This window comes from Leucopleurus acutus (genome assembly GCF_964270905.1).
Source record: "Leucopleurus acutus genome assembly, chromosome: 16".
Taxonomy (NCBI): domain Eukaryota; kingdom Metazoa; phylum Chordata; class Mammalia; order Artiodactyla; family Delphinidae; genus Leucopleurus; species Leucopleurus acutus.
The window spans coordinates 44416876-44435697 of NC_139158.1; the positions used below are offsets into that span (position 1 = coordinate 44416876).

An 18822-nucleotide genomic window follows, 5' to 3' on the forward strand; every position below is an offset into this window, starting at 1 on the left:
TTCCTCTGGCTCCTGCGGCGATGAAAGTCACGATAATTCCACAGCCGCCTCCATTTCTGCGGCCACTAATTCAGGGGCAGTGGCAGCCACTGTGCCACGCGAGGCTGGACTCATTCGAGACTCTGAAGGCCCCTGAAGGCAGCCCTCTCGTGAACACAAGCAAGTTCAGCCCCTGCTTGACCCCGTCTGTCAGCAGGACGGCAGGCACACCGGGGTCCAGCACCAGGGCCAGACGCTTCAGGACACACCTGTGGGGCCCCCGTGACTGATGCAGGGGACACAAGCTCTAAGGTCCCCTCCGTCCTCACTTTCAAACACGCACCAGAGCACAAGGCCAAGTGTCTCCTGACAACTGTGAGACCAACCGGACACTGCCCCACAGGCCTCACATGGTGTGAGAAAGGGAGGTGTGACGGGGAGCAGCCTCACGGCACCCCTGCCCCCAACTCCCCCGTGCCCGTGACAGCGTCACTTACCACAGGGAGTGGATGTCAACCAGTGGTGGCCTGAAGTCCCATGCTGCCACCCAATTCTACCTGTTTCTTAAAACTTACCAGCTTTGCTCTAAGAGGGAATGATTCTGACAGTGGGAAGCTGCACCTTCATCTCATTCACTGTCACTGGGAAAATGTAAAGTTAAGGACACAGGATTCTAAGACATACGGTACCAGAATTATGACCAAGAAGAAGAAACACTTGAGGTCTCAAACTGACCAAAACCAGTCAAACTCCCGACAGACAGGCCTGCCCTGCTCTGTGTTCCAGAGCCTCCCCGCCAGGCCCTCCACCCCTGCTCACCAGCCATGCAGACTCTGGGATCCAGCTTCAGGGCCTCCACTCCAGCCTGTGCCCCTAGGCAGGTCCCTCCCCAGCCTTGGTTCCCCCATGAGACGCGGCCACGTCTCTTTATATCACAAAGAGGTCAGTGCACATGAAAACTCAACACGGCAGAGAGAAGGCTGATGACAAAAACCTCAACGCAGGGCCTCTGTCCTATAAAAGGCAGCAACTGAGTCCTGATGGAGTTTTTGTAACGATGACAAAGCAGCACACAGTGAATGAATCACTTAATTTAATTTTAAGATCATGTTAGTAATTCCCATTAGAGTAAATCCGTTTCATGTTTACAACAAAAACCTATCATATATTTAAGCCTAGTGAGGTTTATTTTGCACCTCATCATGGCAAATTACCAGATAAAATACAGGAAATGACACTTTGAGACAGAAAATCAATATCTGAGTCAAAACAAAAAAAAGACACCTTTGCTGAAAACTGTGAAAAGCTACCAGCTTCTCTGCACTGAGAGCACAGCCCTCAGTTCCCAACCAAGAAGAAATGTTCAGGGTCAGCACGCTTGGGTTCTGTGTTTTCGAGGAAGAATGGTCAGGTTTCACCTTACTATTCCTGCAGACTCGATACACACGTGCACTGTTGCCTGTTAAAAAGCATTTCCTATGAAGTTACAACACCTGACAGGACACGGGTCACATCACGGCCATGCAGCCAGTCTGACTCTGCTGTACACAGCTATGCGTAAAGCTGGCCCCAAGCAGGCAACTCGGAATGAGCCCCCATCAGACACTGACTCTCTCCCCTAAAATGGCGCAGACCAGGGAGGGGAAAGGAGCTATGAACCAGCACAAGACACAAACGGTTCAAGTCTCACCACGATGTCGGCCATCCTTGACGTTCAATGTCATCCCCTACTCAAAATACTGCCTTTTCAAGTTACAAAGACAATTCCAGAGACACAATCCCAGATGTGTTCTCACAAATACGCAGGAAAGGAAGGAGCAGACATCAGCCCCACCTTGCAGAATGGAAACAGGAGAGGAGTGTCATGTGGACTGAGTCAGCGTGGGAGGCAGGCAGCTACAGGGGAGGCCCCGAGCCAATCTAAGCATGACCCCAGCAGAACGGCCCCTACGACAGGTGGAGGACAAGACCTTACTCACTGTTAAAGTAGATTAAAGCACAGAAGAACTTCCCAGGCAACACCATCAAGAGGTTAATCAGCAGAAAAGTCCATTTAATTACCATAATCACATGGATCACCCCACAACCGGGACCATGTGTGGACACACCCGTCAGGATATAGAGCAGCTTCAGGCTTGTAACACTAGAGCAGACGCAACCCCAGCACGTGCACTATTCACACCTGGGTCTGGAGTGAGGAACCAGGTGTGTGAACAGGACTCCTGGTGCCCAGCGCCCACCTTCACTCCCCATCCTCTGATCCACACGGCACGCTGTCCATGGAGAAGCCGGTGAGTCCTCTGAGCTGCTGGAATCAACGTGCTCTTCCTCCACACACACCCGGGTCCTTGCCTGCAGAGCGCTGGCAGGTACCCGGGTAGGGAGGGGCCAGGTGCAGCAGGAGGGTGGGAGCCACGGGAGGGACGCCCAGGGCCGAGGCTCAGGTCTCACTTGATTCTGGGGAACGTAGCCGTGCCCTCTTCACCTGCACAGCCCATCCGAGGCTTCACACAAGTTTCCTCTGAGCTCTCTGCGCCCTCCCGGAGCCCCTCTCACAAAGACAGGTATCACCCATTTAACAACAAAGACATCAAGGCTGGCGGGACACAGCCAGCAGCAAAAGCGAGACGCCAGCCGACTCACCCACAGCTCCATCCCCACACCTGAAGCCTGTTAAGTGCACCAAGTCCTCGGGGCCTAAAGAATCACTGCACTTGGGAAGGTTTTTAAGAGACAAGGGACTCATCTTCCCCAGGGCAGATGCAAGGCCAAGTCCAGGTGTCCAGGTAACAGTGCCCCGAGAGGCTGCACTACACCTCTGCGGACCAGCAGGTGCAGGTGGGAAGGGTGTGTCCACGCACCTCCTGGCCCAGGGGTGGCGCACAGGGCAACAACGGGCCTAAGCAGACTGCAGGCGTAGTCTGCAGAGGAAAGGGGACCTAAAGGAGCCCAGGTACAGGTGCCCGTCGTGCTCGTGCACCTCGCTTATGTAAGCGGCCACCTGCCCATCGGGGTCGTGCAGGCTCCTCCGGAAGGCCCCGCTGTCACTGAGCTCCAGGACGAGGCTGTACCGCGGCACGAACTTCATCACCGTCTCCTGGCTGAACAGCTGAAAGGGAAGCACAGTGAGAGGAGAGCGTGACACGGGCCACGTGGAGTCCTGCAGGCCGGGCACTGTGGCTCTTGTCACCTGCTGGGCACGTCCCACCCACCCTGCCCCCCACCTCCCCACCGGCTCGCTTCCACACGGCACTGCAGCTGCCTTTTTAAAATACCGGCACACCCCACACCTGAACAATTCAGTCAAGAAGTAGCTTGTGGAGCCAAGCAGGGTAGGTGCGTGCAGGGGTGGCCCAGACCAGAGAGTCAGTCTGAGCAGGGAGAGTCCACGCTGGAGAAGAGAGAGGGCCGTGGCTCCAAGCAGGGTGTCAGGGCCCAAGCAGGGGAGATGGTGTCCTGCAGAGTGACCTGGCACAGGCCATGAGCCCTTAAGAGGTAAGGCCCCTGCACACGGCTGGGAGGAGGGAAAAGGGCTGGCATGGGTGCTAGAGCCCTAGCCGGGGCCATGTGATGCTGGGGCCACATGACAGCTGAGGCCACGTGACAGGGGACAATGGCTACAGACAGGGACAACTGGGGAATCTGATCGCATAGGTATGAAGGAGCATGAGACCCGGGTTTCTCACCTTAGAGAAGGGAAGTACAAACACAGACAGTAAGAAAACTGGCATAAATCCTGTGGTATGGGACCGGAAGCAGAGATACAGCCTTACTTACGGTTTTCAATTTAAAGAAACAGATGAAGACACATAAATGTAGGTGTGAGGGTCTGTGCACGAACACGTGTGCATACATACCCAGCTCTCTCACGAGGGCCTGGGAGCAGTGACCCCCCGTCAGTAAGCACACTTAGCACCTGTCCACTCTAGAAGCCGGGCTCCCTGACAAACGGCTGATCCCAGAGCCGGGCAGGGAAAGAACAAGAGGAGCCTGAACAATGTGCGGGGCCAGGAAGCAGGAAATACTCCAAGAACGACTGGGACACATGCAAAGGTCAAGGGGCCATACGGAAGGGGCTCCCACTGGCCACAGCCGGACAGTGTGAGCGTCAAAGTAAGCAACGATGGTTAACAGATCATAATCACTGATGAAACCATCAACCCCGAGATCATAATGACACTTACTAACTATCGCCACAAAATACTTATTAATTACAAATGATAAAGAGTAACTTCACAGCAGAAACCCGGCACCCACCACTGGATGAGGTGACGGGCACTGCAGGGACAAGTGGACACCACGCACCTCCCGACAGGTCACGCTGAGGGCACTGGAGAGGCACAGCCTGAACCTGACCGTGAGAAACATCAGGCAGCCCGAGGCAGGGACATTCTGCAGCAGAGCTGACCTGGGATCCTGAAGGTCAGGTCTGGGAGCCGCTCCAGGCTGAAGGGGACAAGGAGAGGTGGCGACTAAGCCAGCCCGATCCTGGGCACAGTCCCATTACAAAGGACACCCCTGGGCCACTGACGAGCCTGAGCTGGGTCTGTGCACCGGAGGGTCACCCGTATCCGCGGGACATCCTGTCCCAAGGGAGTCATCCCTGCTATAGGAACAGCGCTTGGAGCATCCGGGGGCGACAGGTCAGCCACCTGCCTGCAAACAGCTGAGGGAAAGACATCCTCTGTTCCCTTCCTGCTGCTTTTTAGGTCTGATGTTGCCTCAAAACTAAAAAAAGAAAATCCTCAAAGACTTCAACAACATTCTGAAGAAAATCTAACCTCCTTTTCAAGTCTGCAGGGCCTGTGGTCCTCTCCCACCTCCCACCTCCCACCTGCCCCAGACCCACCATCTATCTCCCAGCCACATGACGACGCCAGGCCACTCCTACCCAGGACGCCCATGTCCGGGAACACGCCCACCCCGCTGGCCCTTTCTCACACACGGTCTTGGCTCCTGATGCAGACACTGTTCTAGGCGCTGAGGATAACGGAGAGAACTCAACAGAAGAAGCACCTGCTCTGATGGTGCAGAGATGCAGCCTATCAACCAGGGGGGAGATGCGATCACCACGGACAGAGCACATCCTCTGATGGGTACCAGCTTCAAGCACTCACTATACTCAGCTAAGGGCATCATCTGCATATTCTCATTAAATTTTTCCATCACCTAATGAAGTGCTATTATTCTTCCCACTTGACAGATGGAGAAACTGAGGCAGAGAGACCACATCCCCTGCCCAGGGCCCCACAGCTGGTCAGGTCTTCCTCAAGACCCTTCTCCTTGCACACTGCCATTCTGCGCCCTCCAGGCCCCAGCGAACAGATGTAACTCTGCAGCCGACGATGCGTCATTTCTGAACAGTGACCTGCCGAACTTGGAACAACACTGAAGGCCATGGGCCAGCCTCACTGAGAAGGTGCCCACAGCCCTTGGCAGGGCCCAGACACAGGGCTACGTGCCACACAGACTCAGCAACTGCTGCCCAGCACCTTCCAGGACCTTAAGGCTCAAATAGTTTAGTATTTGCAACGAAGGACATGGGCGAAATCCCATGAAGGGGGTGATGAGGCTCCGAGGAGGCAGGAGGAAGCGGGGCGGGAAGAAGGGGCACCTGCAACCACTCAAGGAAGAGCTGAGTTTGCTGAGGACGGGGTCTCGGGGAGAGCGGAGAGCAAGAGGCAGGGCTAGAGGCCCCAACAGGTCACAACGGGGAGGGTGACGATAAAAATACCCAGACAAGGAAACCAAGAGAAAAAACTCAGAGGGCTCAGATGTTTACATTTAAGTTACAAGGCAAAGAATAAAATATGTTTTAAAGAAGTCATTAAAAGCACCAAATACTATAAGCAGAACTAGAATTTTCAGAGCTTCCATAAAGGTCAAAAAACCCATAATTAGATGCATTTTCATTTTGTTTTTTGAAATCAATAGTTCTCATAGTTACCTTAAAAATCATTCTTTTAAGATACGGTCTCTCAGATAAGAAATCCAACATGGAAAACCCAGGATTGGAGCGAATGGTCGACATGCCGACCCAGTAACCCCCGGAGTTGCTGGCTCGGATGTTGTCTGGGAATCCAGGCAAGTTCTCCACAAACAGGTCGGCCCCTCCCTTCATCAGGCCAGACACGTAGAACCTGAAAAATTCGCCCAAGCAGGCAATGAGTGGCAGCCCCCAAACTGAAGGAAAAATTTTAGCCAAGCACCAAATTGGTCTTGGTCCCAATAACCAAATGGATACAACTGTAAACCCGTCCATCACGAACGATGGCACGGCTGCTCCAAGAAGCCCTCAGAGCCCTGGGCCCACCCAACAAGAAGCAGGTGCGGGAAGCAGGGCCGGACCAGGCCCACCAGCAGGGAAAAGGGCCGGGATCGCAGCCAGCATTCCATCAAGACTCTCCCAGCCCATCACGCGCAAGAAGGCTGAGGAAGGGAGAGGGAAGATGACTCTCTCATCACACGGGACAGGCACCCGCTGCGTCCCAGGCTCTGCAGCTGACACCTCACAGCCGCCCGGCCCACAGCTCGGTGGACTTGACATCAGCTCACGCACCTCCTGATCCTCGCCATGGTCAATTCCGCCACCAGGACAAAGTCCTCCGCAGGCGAGAGCTGTACCCCGTTGGGAAACCGCAAGTGGTCCAGCAAAACCTTTACCTCCTTGGTCTCGGTGTCGTACTCCAGCAGGCTGCGGGCGCCAACAGCGGAGGTCACATGGGGTGTCTGGGGGCCCCTGCTGGGCTAGAGCCCTGCTCCCGGTCTGGGCCCTCAGGCACCCTCCTCCTCCAGACAAGCCCACGGTCAGCTCTCTTGCGGACCTGAGCACTGGTTCAGCACCAGGGAGGGCCACCGTGGCTGCAGCCTCACAGGAGTCCCCTTCAGAGGTCGCCTGTGAGGTCTCCCCCCGCTGCGAGACCACACCCTCAGACAGCCTGGCCATTCTACCTTCATTTCTCCAAAGAAGAAAGTGAGAACATCTCGCTGTTTCATTGTGTCCGCCACCTGTTTCCAGGAGACAGTAAGATCCTCCCTTAAAAGCTGAGTACTATGCTCAGAAACACCCCAACAATTCCTGGATGTAGTAAGCTCTGCGAAGTCACCCTGCCTGTCTACGGCCTCCCTGAGGAGAAGATCCAGAAGGAACACTCACCGACCATCATCTGTCCCCTCCATCACCAGCAGCAGATAATCTCGTCTTTGCCATTTGCTGCTAGAATCCGTAAAATAAATCTTCCTCCCGTCCCGAGTTACTGTAAGATCATTCACGAAGGACATTTTCCTCCCCTCAATGGGTGTCTCGGAGGACAGCAGCAGTTTTACTTCACCTGAGGGAAGGCGGGGGGAGGAAGAAAAGGAAAGAAGGGAAGAAAGAAAGAAGAACGAAGGGGAGAGACTTGCTTGTATTCTAAGAACGTGTAACTCAATAATTTCAAAATATCAATCGGCCTAACTGATTTACAAGGAAAAACTAAATGAGCTTCTCCGTGTCCTGACAGAAGATTTATTCCTTCTTACAGTAAAAATCAGTGTTTTCCTTTCTTTCTATTAGGTGATGAATTTTTTTCGACCAGCTCCACTAAAGGCAGAATCCCCCCTCTAAGGATGAGGACCTCCTTTTATCAAGACCAACTGACTTAAAAATCTGGTAAGAATCTTAGGTTAAAAAGGCAATTTTCTATTTGTCTGCTTGAGAGAAATATAGAATGTTCACCTCATCTGCTTTTAAATTTAAAAGGCAGAAATCATAGTAAATCTTTTTAGATTGTAGCACAAACGTTCAAGGAGCGCTCAGCGCTTCCCACATATAATCCCATTTAAACCCCCCACAACTATCGCGCAAGGCAGGCACTCCCGTCAACCCTGCCCCGTGGGTGAGGAAAGCAGGCACAGAGAGGCTGAGTAACTCTCACACAGCCAGCACCCAGCAGAGCGGGGGCCGCCCAGGGGCCCGGTGCACCACCCACGATGGCAACTCCTCCCTCAGCATGAACCTCCCGCTGAAGCACACACAGCAATACTGTGGCACTGATCGAGGTGACATCGTGCTCAGTCAGGGGAGAGAAAGAGGAGAAGGAACTGGAGGAAGGAAAAGACAGAGAGGCAGAAAACAAACAGCAAGACCAGATGCAGAGAAATACAGAGAAGTAAAGACAGGAAGAGGAGCCTAACATCCTCAACATGAGTCCTTCTGAGATTCTGTGGCTCAAACACAAAGGCCAGGGTAAAGGAGGGAATGGGCCAGAAGCAGGCATAAGTGAGGAGCCACATGGTGTGAATACTGGCTGGTATCTGCAGGTAATATTTTCAGTTCCATTCAGTGAATAAGAAAAACATCAGGGTCTCCAGTAGACTGTACTGAACAAATTCTACTAAATCCATTTATAAATAAATGCACATACTGTTTAAAAGATCAGCAATCATCATAGAAGGAAACAAGTTACTGTCACTTACGTTTCCAGGGATTTACTTCAAATAGCCCTTTGTATGCATCAGCCACAAAAAGGGTCCCGTTGGGCCCGGCCCGGATGCCCAGGGGTCTCCCACAAGCAGGCTCATCATCTCGGGTTTCTAGGGAAACAAACAGACAGGAATCAGTGGCTGGTCCAAGATTTGTGGCCCCTCAGTGTCCAAACACTTCCTCCACCCCGTCCTAAACCTGCATCATGCTGTAGAGAACAAAACAGACCATGGCTTCAGAGACAGACGCGGCCCCCCATGTTCCAGCCCCCCTAGAGCTTAGGACAATTGTCCAGCATGTCTAGAGGGACCACCCGAGAATCTGGATGTGGACATAAGCACAGCAACTGATACCCAAGAATCAAGTTCACATCAGCATCCTGAGACTCAAACAGTTAACTCAGGGACGTCAGCAGACACAGGCCCCACTCCCAAATCCCCCAGAACCTCAGGAGTGGGATTTAGGCCCAACAGCTGGACCTGAATGCTGTGCCCATCCAGGGACATGGCAGGGTCCCTCCTCCCGTCATAAAGGGAAAGCTCCTATTTTCCTGCTGAGATCCACTCTCCTGTTCTACTACCTATACTCTTTTTAAACCCGTGGCGGAGCATATTTATTGCCGGGCACTCACTGCAGGGCACTTACGGCAGAGTGCTTACTATAGGGTGCTCACCGCAGGGTGCTTACTGCAGGGTGTGCTCCTCAAGGTGTATACTGCAGGGCACTTACTGCAGAGGCACTTACGGGCAAAATACGGAGTGGGAAAAAGCAGGTTAAATACCCAAACGTAGAGTATGATGCCATCACATCAAACCATGTGTGGGTGTGAGTATCCATGAACAGAAAGAAATCTGAAAAGTTATTCATTAAATTGTTAACAGTTACATCTGAGAAGACTCTGAGGTGATTTTTACTTTCTTCTCTGCGTTGTTTGCATTTCACCATAAAAATGCATCATTTTTAGAAAAACATTCTAGCTCTTAAAAAAATAAGTCTGGGAGCTACCAGTTTTTAAACAGTGAGTTTCTAACAGCTGAGTGACCTAAGGGTATTTCACTCTGGATGCAGGGCTGAGGTTCCTGAGGGGCTAGTACAGGAATGCGCTCCAGCACGTGAGGAACAAAGCCCAGCACCTCCTGCAGCAGCTCTGGGGTGTGGGGGCCCGGCAGGGCCACGGCCACAGCTGGATGGGAAACTGCAAGCACAGGTGGCAAATGAGGAGCCCAGGCAGCCTCTAGCTGGGCCGTCAGGCTCTCCTCCTCCAAGGACCCGACTTCTGGGGAAGACAGCTCCTCCTGGCACCCTCCTGGGTGCCTGGAAGAGACACACGTCAGGGGTCACTGACTTACTGCATGGGCCTGAGCCAAACTGGGCGATGGTCTCTACTTCACCGTTTTCAAGTTTTACGACTCGGCCATCTGCTGTACCAGTGAACATTACATCTGTTTAAAGACAGGAGGGAATAAGGGTATTACTGGGTTAGCCTAAAAACTGTGCTCTCACAACCTTCTACAACAGAGGCGGCCAGTCTGTGCTTTTTATCTCCAGAGAGGAAACGGCAGTTTTGAAGATGAAGGCAAGTGGTGTCTGGGGACAAAAGTCTTAACACGTGCAGCGATAAACCCCACGGGGGCCTCAGACAGCATGGTCGTGACCCCGAGGCTGGATCCAGGGCACAGCAGACACCAGTCAGGGATAAAAACAGGATTTTCTACCCTCAAAGAAGCGGGGACCCTCGGGCTGTTCACGTCTGCTTCATGTCAGTGTCTGCTGCTGAAGCCGATTACACCCAACCAAAGGGGAAGAACTGCTAGGAAGGCCCTCGGTGTAAAATTAAGTGCTCACTTCAGCAGCACATACACGAGAACTGGAACCACAAAGATGATGTGCAAATTCATGAAATGCTCCATATTTTTAAATGTATATTGCAAACTCTAGGGCAACCACTAAAAAAAGTTTTTAAAATAAGTATAACTGATATACGAAGAAAGGAGAGAAAATAGAATCATAAATGTTCAGCTGAAACTAGAAAGTCAGAAGGAGAGTAGAAGAGAAAATAAGAAATAAAAAAACAAAGGCAATGAACAGAAAACAGTAACAAATATGGGAAATAGAAATCCAACTACAGTTAACCCTTGAACAACCTGGGAGTTAGGGGTGTCAACTGTCACCCTGTGCACTGTCGAAAGCCTGTGTATAACTTTATGGTCAGCCCTCACATCCTCCAGGTTCTGCATTCAAGAGGTTCTGCATCGCAAGGTTCTGCACCCGTGGATTTAAGCAACTGCGGATCGAGTAGTGCTGCAGAATGTATTTACTGGAAAAAAAATCCACGTGTAAGTGGACCCACGCAGTTCAAACCCGACTTGTTCAAGGGTCAACTGTATATCAATTATCATTTTCAACATCAATGGTATAAAAACCCCAATTAAAAAACAGAGACTGTCAGAGTGTATCAAAAAACAAGACCCAACTATATGCAGTCTACAAGAAACCCTCTTTAGATATACAGACACATATAGATTAAAAATGAAGGGACAGAGAAAGATATACTACACTAACACTAAACAAAAGAAAGCTGGAATAGTTCTATTAATCTCAGAGCAGCTACAGACCTAGGAACACAATCAGGGATAAAGAAGGCCTCCACGTAATGACAAAGGGTTAACTGTAGAGAAGACATAACAGTCCTTAACATGTATGTGCCTAAAAACAATCATCAAAATACATGAGGCAAAACTGACAGAACTGCAAGGAAGCAGATGAATCCATGATTAGGGGAGGAGACCTCAGCATACCTCTCTCAGAAATGGACAGATACTGATGGACAACAAGGTCTGACTGTACAGCACAGGGAACTATATTCAATGTCCTGGGATAACCCATAATGAAAAAGAATATGAAAAAGAACGTATACATATGTGTAACTGAGTCACTTTGCTGTACAGCAGAAATTAACACAACATTGAAAATCAACTATACTTCGATATAAAAAAATAAAAAAGAAATGGAAAGATCCTGCAGACAGAAAATTAGTAAAGACACAGTTGAACTCAACAGCATCACTGACTAACTGGATATCAACTACCTCATCCAAACAACAGCAGAATATATATTTTTCTCAAGTTCACATGGAACATTCACCAAGACAGACCATATTCTGGGCCACAACACACACCTTAACAAATTTAAAAGAATAAAAATCATACAACGTCTGCTCTCAGACCAAAATGAAATTAAACTAGAAATCAATAACAGAAAGCTGGAAAATCACAAAATACTTGGAGATTAAACAACGTGCACTTCTAAATAACACATAATTCAAAGAAGAAACCTCACGAGAAATTAGAAAACATTTTGAACTAAATTAAAATGAAAATACAACTTATAAAAATTTTCTGGCTGCAGAGAAATCAGTGCTTAGAAAGAAAGTTGTAGCATCAAAGGCATATATTAGAAAAGAAAAAAGACCTAAAATCAATCATCTAAGTTTCCATCTCAGGAAACTAGAAAAAGAAGAGCAAATGAAACCCCAGGTAAGCAGAAGAAAGAAATAATAAAAATTAGAGCAGATATCAATGAAATTGAAAACAGGAAATCAATAGAGAAAAATCACCAAAACAAAAGCTGGTTCTTTGAAAAGATCAATAAAATACTGGGTTGGCCCAAAAGTTCGTTTGGGTTTTTCCGTAAGATGCTACGGAAAACCCAAATACACTTTTTGGCCAACCCAATAAATAATCCTCTAGCCAGGCTAACAAAAGAGAAAAGATAGAAATTACCAATATCAGAAATGAAAGCGGGAACATCACTATAGACCCCATGGACATTAAAAGGATAATAAAGGAACACTATGAACAACTCTATGTCCACAAATTTGATAATGTAGATGAAATGGTCCAATTCCTTGAAAGACACAATCTGCCAAAACTCACACAAGAAGAAAAGAGACAATCTGAATAGGTCTGTATCTATTGAGGAAATGAATCAATAATTAATAACCTTCCAAAAGAGTACCAGACTGAGATGGGTTCACTGATGAATTCTATTAAACATTTAAGGAAGAAATGATACCAATTTTCTATAATCTCTTCCAGAAAATAGAAGCAGAGGAAATACTTCTTAACTCATTCTATGAAGCCAGCATCACCCTAATACCAAAACCAGACAAAGTCACTTCAAGAAAACTACAGATCGGACTTCCCTGGTGGCGCAGTGGTTAAGAATCTGCCTGCCAATGCAGGGGACACGGGTTCAAGCCCTGGTCCAGGAAGATCCCACATGCCGTGGAGCAACTAAGCCCATGTGCCACAACTACTGAGCCTGTGCTCTAGAGCTCGTGGAGCCACAACTACTGAGCCCATGTGCCACAACTACTGAAGCCTGCACACCTAGAGCCCGTGCTCCGCAACAAGAGAAGCCCCCGCAATGAGAAGCCCGCGCACTGCAATGAAGAGTAGCCCCCACTCACCGCAACTAGAGAAAGCCCTCGCGCAGCAACGAAGACCCAACGCAGCCAAAAATAAATTAAAATAAATTTAAAAAAAAAAGAAAACTACAGACCAACATCTCTCATGTACAAAGATGCAAAAATCCTCAAGAAAATATTAGCAAATCAAATCCAACAATGTATAAAAAGAATTATACACCCCAACAAAGTGGGATTTATCCCAAGTACGCGAGGCTAGTTTAGCATTTGAAAATCGGTTAAGTAATCCACAATATCAACAGAGTAAAGAAAAACTACATGAACATATCAATAGATGCAGAAAAAGCATTGACAAAAACCCAACACTCATTTCATGATAAAAACTTTTAGCAAATTAGGAGTAGAGGGGAACTTCCTCAACTTGATAAAGAATATCTACAAAAAACCTACAGTTAACATCATACTTAATGGTGAAAACTAGACGCTTTCCCACTAAAATCAGGAACAAAGCAAGGATGTCTGCTCTCATAACTCCTTTACAATACTGGACTGAAAGTTCTAGCTAAAGCAATAAGACCAGAAAAGGACATAAAAGGTATACTTATGGGGAAGGAGGAAATAAAACTATCTTCACTTGTAGATGACATGATTGTCTATGTCGAAAATCCCAAAGGATCAACAATAACAAAAAAAACTCCTGGAACTAATAAGCAATTATAGCAAGGTTGCAGGATACAAAGATAATATACAAAAGTCAATCAGTTTCCTACATACCAGCAATGAACAAGTGAAATTTGAAATTAAAATCAGAATACCATTTACACTAGCTTCCAAAAGAATGAAGTATTTGGTTTAAATATAACAAAATATGTACAAGATCTAGATGAGGAAAACCATGGAACTCTGATAACAGAAATCAAAGAACTAAATAAAAGGAGAGATATTCCATGTTCATGGATTGGAAGATTCAACATTGTCAAGAGGTTCTTCCCATCTTGATCTATAGATTCAAAGCAATCCCAAGCAGCTATTTTGTAGATATCCACCAAATGATTCTAATGCTTATATGGAGAAGCAGAAGATCCAGAATAGCCAACACAAAAAGCTGGAGGACTGACACTACCTGACTTCAAGACTTACTATAAAGCTACAATAATGAAGGCAGTGTGGTAATAGCAAAAGAAGAGACAAACAGATCAAAGTAACAGAATACAGAGCCCAGAAATAGATCCACAACTCATCTCTAACAAAGAAGCAAAGGCAATATAATGAGGTACAGATGGTCTCTTCAACAAATGTTGCTGGAACAACTGGACATTCACCTGCAAAAAGATGAACCTAGACACAGACCTTACACCCTTCACAAAAATTAACTCAAAATAGATCACAGACCTAGATCAAGTAAAACACAAAACTACAAAACTCCTAGAAGATAAAAAAGGAGAAAACTTAGTTGACTTTGGGTGTGGTGATGACATTTTAAATATAACACCAAAGACATGATCCATGAAAGAAAGAATTGATAAGCTGAACTTCATTAAAACTAAAAACTTCTGCTCTGAGAAGGACACCATCTAGAGAATAAGAAGACAAGCCACAGACTGGGAGAAAATATCTGCAAATGATGCATCTGATAAAGAACTTGTATTCAAAATATACGAAGAACTCTTAAAACTCAACAATAAGAAAATGAATAATCCAATTTAAAAAATATCCCAAAGACTTAAACAGACACCTCACCACAGAAGATATACAGATGGCAAATAAGCATATGAAAAGATGCTCCACATCATATGCCAGCAGGACATTGCAAATTAAAACAGCCATGAGATACCACTTCACACCTATTAAAATGGCCAAAATCCAGAACACTGACAACACCAAATGCTGGCGAGGATGTGGAGCAACAGGAACTCTCATTCACTGCTCGGGGGGAATGGAAAATGGTGCAGCCACTTTGAAAGACAGTTTGGCAGTTTCTTATGAAACTAAACATACTCTTATTATATGATCCAGCAATTATTTTGGTATTTGCCCAAATGAACTGAAAACTTAAGTCCACGAAATAATTTGCACACAGATCTTTACAGCAGGTTTATTTATAATTTCCAAACCTTGGAAGCAACCAAAATGTCCTCCAGTAGGTGAATGGAAAAATAAACTACGCTACATCCAGACAACAGAATATTATTCAGCAATAAAAAGGAATGAGCTATAAAGCCATGAAAAGACATGGAGGAACCTCAAATGCATATCAGTAAGTGAAAGAAGTCAATGTGAAAAAACTATATGCTGTATAATTCTAACTCTAAGACATTTGGAAAAGGCAAAACTAAGGAGACAGGAAACAGATCAGTGGTTGCCAGAGGCTGGGGGCAGAGAGGGATGAAGAGGTGGAGCACAGAGGATTTCTGGAGAGGCAGTAAAAATTTTCTGTATGATACTATAATGATGGATGCATGTCATTAAACATTTGTCCACACCCATAGAACGTACACACCAAGAGTGAACCCTAATGTAAACTGTGGAATCTGATGATGATGATGTGTCAATGGAGGGTCATCAATTATAACAAATGTACCATCTTATGGGAGATGTTAATAACGGGGCAAGGGACTTCCCTGGTGGCACAGTGGTTAAGAATCTGCCTGCCAATGCACAGGACACAGGTTCAAGCCCTGGTCCAGGAAGATCCCACATGCCGCAGAGCAACTAAGCCCGTGCACCACAACTTGAGCCTGCGCTCTAGAGCCCGCGAGGCACAACTACTGAGCCCGCATGCTACAACTACTGAAGCCCCCACGCCTAGAGCCCGTGCTCCACAACAGGAGAAGCCACTGGGATGAGAAGCCCATATACCGCACGAAGAGTAGCCCCCGCTCAACGCAACTAGAGAAAAGCCCGCGCACAGCAACCGAAGACCCCATGCAGCCAAAAATAAACAAATAAAATAAATTTTAAAAAATAATAATAATGGGGAAAGTAGGAGGTATGGGATATATGGTAAATCTCTGTACCTTCCCCTCAATTTTGCTGTGACTCCAAAACTGCTCTAAAACATAGTCTATTTAAAAACTTAAAGGATGTTCATCGGCAACTCCGGAGGCTAGTGCCTCCCTCCACTGTCAGCAGCAGTGGGTCCCCAGGGCCTTTGTGCGGTTCACACCTGCAGGGGGTAACCAGAAATATCACCAAAGGACAAGCAGCTCCTTTAAGAGAGAAAAGGGAGGCGTGATGAGAGAGCAAGATGAGGCATCAGGCCAAGTAGAAAAGACAAGAAAAGCATTCTCTGAGAGATTTTTTAAAAAATCACTATAACTCCTCAAAGTTCCAGTTTTAAATGTCAATACCGGGTTTTTTTAACCAAAAACACAAAATCTGTGAAATTAATAAACATCAAAATCTTTTTAAGAGAAACATGAAGCTCTATCACGAAGTGCCCATCCCTCCTGAACAATTCTGACTTTGCCACCAACTGGCAGAAACACTCAGTCCTCGGGCCAGCCAAACAGTTGGGCTGGGAAAGATGGGCTGGTCCACAGCAACAGAAGTGGAGGCGTGGGCCTGACAGGCCTTCGGAAGGAAACAGAAGCACGCTGGCCGCCCATGCCCACAGCCGTTCCACCGTGCTTTGGAAAGACGGCCAGTGAGCAGAGGTAAGAAGCGGCTGGGAAATCCTCACATCTCAACCCTCGGCAAACTTTTCATTAACTATATTTTTTGATTCCTGAGCTTAACTCTCATTCTAACAGACAGAAAAGACCTGTTCCAGGTTGCTACAGACTCAAGAATTAGAACCAGACCCTATTCCAGTTCTTAGGTTTGGGCAAGTTTGAAGCAGATCGTTACCCTTAAATGTACCCACCAAAGTGAGCTTTAAAAAAAAGTGGAAATATTGAGAATGGTTCCTGTTCTTTTCAAAAATGAAATCTACACAAAAACAATCTGTGCTAGGAACGTCCTATCAAGTAACACCTACCCAATGTGATAAATGAACTGAACACCAATGTTTGTCCACATTTTTTCCTTTCTCCTTTCACTTTAAAGGGTCCAACAGTTTGAGCAGAATAAAATGCTTCACAGACATGAACTCAAAATCACCCAGCACTAAAATGGCCTGCAACTCAGAGAGGTGAGAGGCTCCCGCAGGGCATCTGGTAGACAAACACGTGCACGACCGCAGCCAAGAAGGCTGCCCGGGGCTCCCCACGGAGCTGCCCCCACAGGACCCCACTCAGGCAACAGACAGCGCCAAGTCCCAGGGGTCTACTTACCCCCGATATGTGCTATGGACTCTGGCCCAACAAGCTGATTTTCAAAAAGCCTTTCCGCCTGTCGCAACTTCGTATTTGGTTGCAGGACACCAAGCAAGAGCGGGGGTTCTTTGAAGCTGTAAAATAACGCAATTATAGGGATTTGTCTATAAAAGTACATGAAGAAAGTATTTACGGAGGGCCTACAAGGACCTACACGCGTAACTCCCCATTCTTTGACAAAGAGCACATGTTCCAATAACATCCTTAGTTGCCAGAAGCACAAGTTAAGAAAAAGAACTTCCTGGGATATCAGGAAAGGTCACAGCACAAAAGAGAACTGAGAACGTAAGCATGGCTGATGCAAGAACTCCGCAGGAGCAGCCACCCGAGGCCACCGGGCCTCCGCCCACCCATCCAACCTGCTCCACCCTGTGGTTCACACAGCCAGGCCTTTATTCTCCCCCGGGGCTGCCAGGCCATCCGGGTCCAGCTGAGACGGAGGGAGCGGAGTGGACATTTCACAGTGACAGCCTCACCTCCCACTCCATAGGGGACAGAAGACGGCTGGGCCTGGCGCCACAGCCCCAGCGTCCGCACACGCGCACCTGTCTCTCACCTGTCACTCTCGGGGGCCCCCCAGCTCCTTCTGGCCTGGACCCCTCCCCGCACGAAGAAGCCGCCCCAGGAGCTCTCCCCTCTCCACACACAGGCAAATACGCCATTTCTCCCAACCCGTCAGCAACTCTTGCTGATGCCACCTGTACAAGTCAGGTCCTCTGCTGCCAGCCTGGTCCACGCCACCATCTTCCCTCCCCACCTCCTCCCTTGTCCCCCACAGTCTGCTCGCAACCCAGCAGCCCACCTGCACCTTAGGAAACACAGTCAGATCACGGCATCCGCCCCTCAAACCCCTGCAACGGGCCCTCTCCCCCGGAGCCAAGGTCTTCCATGAGCTCCTCGCCCTGAAGTCCGGCCACAGCCTCCTCTCCTCCCCTCACTCTGCCTCCCTGCTGGTCCCTGAGGGCACCAGGCATCTCCCATCCTAAGTCTGCTGCCTCCTCTCCATCACCTTCTCAGTGAAGCCTGCTCCCACCACCCATTTAGCGTCCAACACGGCCCCCAGAAGCACAGACCCCACCCCACTCGACTTTGTTGGCAGCACTTTTCAGCTCTCACTTCTCTATGTCAACTGTCTGTCCCCACAAGAACACACGAGATCAGGGATTTGTTGTTTTTTCCCTGTTGTATCCTGAACACCTGGCACCCAGGAGGCTCCCGGGGAGTACCGTGGGAGGGAGGGAGGAAGGGAGGAGAGCTCCCATTTCCCCCCCACTTCGCCCACCAGAGTGGGACAACCAAGGCGGGGGGCGGGGGTGATGTGGGAACTCTCCACCCCCATCCCCCTCCAGGCAGAACTCTTCACTCCCTTCCGCCCCCTACTCAAGACACAGCACAACTCCCCCCAAATTAAATCCCCCCGCTTCACCATCTGCTGCCTCCCAATTATGGCTTTCTACCTGCTTTTCAAAAACACACTCTTGGGTTAACTAAGGAGTTTTATTTCCAAAGGAGGAGAGCAGGACCATGACCTGCAACACACCTGGGTTCAAACTCTGCCCGGGAAGGTCACACCTCCCAGGTGCAGGTACACGTGTAAATGGAACAACAGACGAGCACACAGAGCAGGGGCAGAG

At 48.4% G+C, this 18822-nt stretch overlaps 1 protein-coding gene across 2 annotated transcripts in view; it reads right to left on the reverse strand.

Annotated features, from left to right (window-relative positions):
• Positions 1-910: 910 nt before the first annotated feature.
• Positions 911-18822, reverse strand: part of APMAP (adipocyte plasma membrane associated protein) — a 29121-nt gene continuing 11209 nt past the window's right edge. Inside the window, exons 3-9 of one of the 2 annotated variants that reach the window (XM_082857985.1) lie at positions 17147-17262; positions 9793-9885; positions 8437-8553; positions 7136-7235; positions 6539-6673; positions 5927-6119; positions 911-3088 (exon numbers count right to left, since the gene is read on the reverse strand). In XM_082857985.1, the coding sequence (XP_082714111.1) occupies positions 2879-3088; positions 5927-6119; positions 6539-6673; positions 7136-7235; positions 8437-8553; positions 9793-9885; positions 17147-17262 (964 nt within the window). In that variant the 3' untranslated portion in view covers positions 911-2878. Of the gene's footprint in view, positions 3089-5926; positions 6120-6538; positions 6674-7135; positions 7311-8436; positions 8554-9792; positions 9886-17146; positions 17263-18822 lie in introns of both variants that reach the window. The other variant, XM_082857984.1, reaches the window with a different exon arrangement.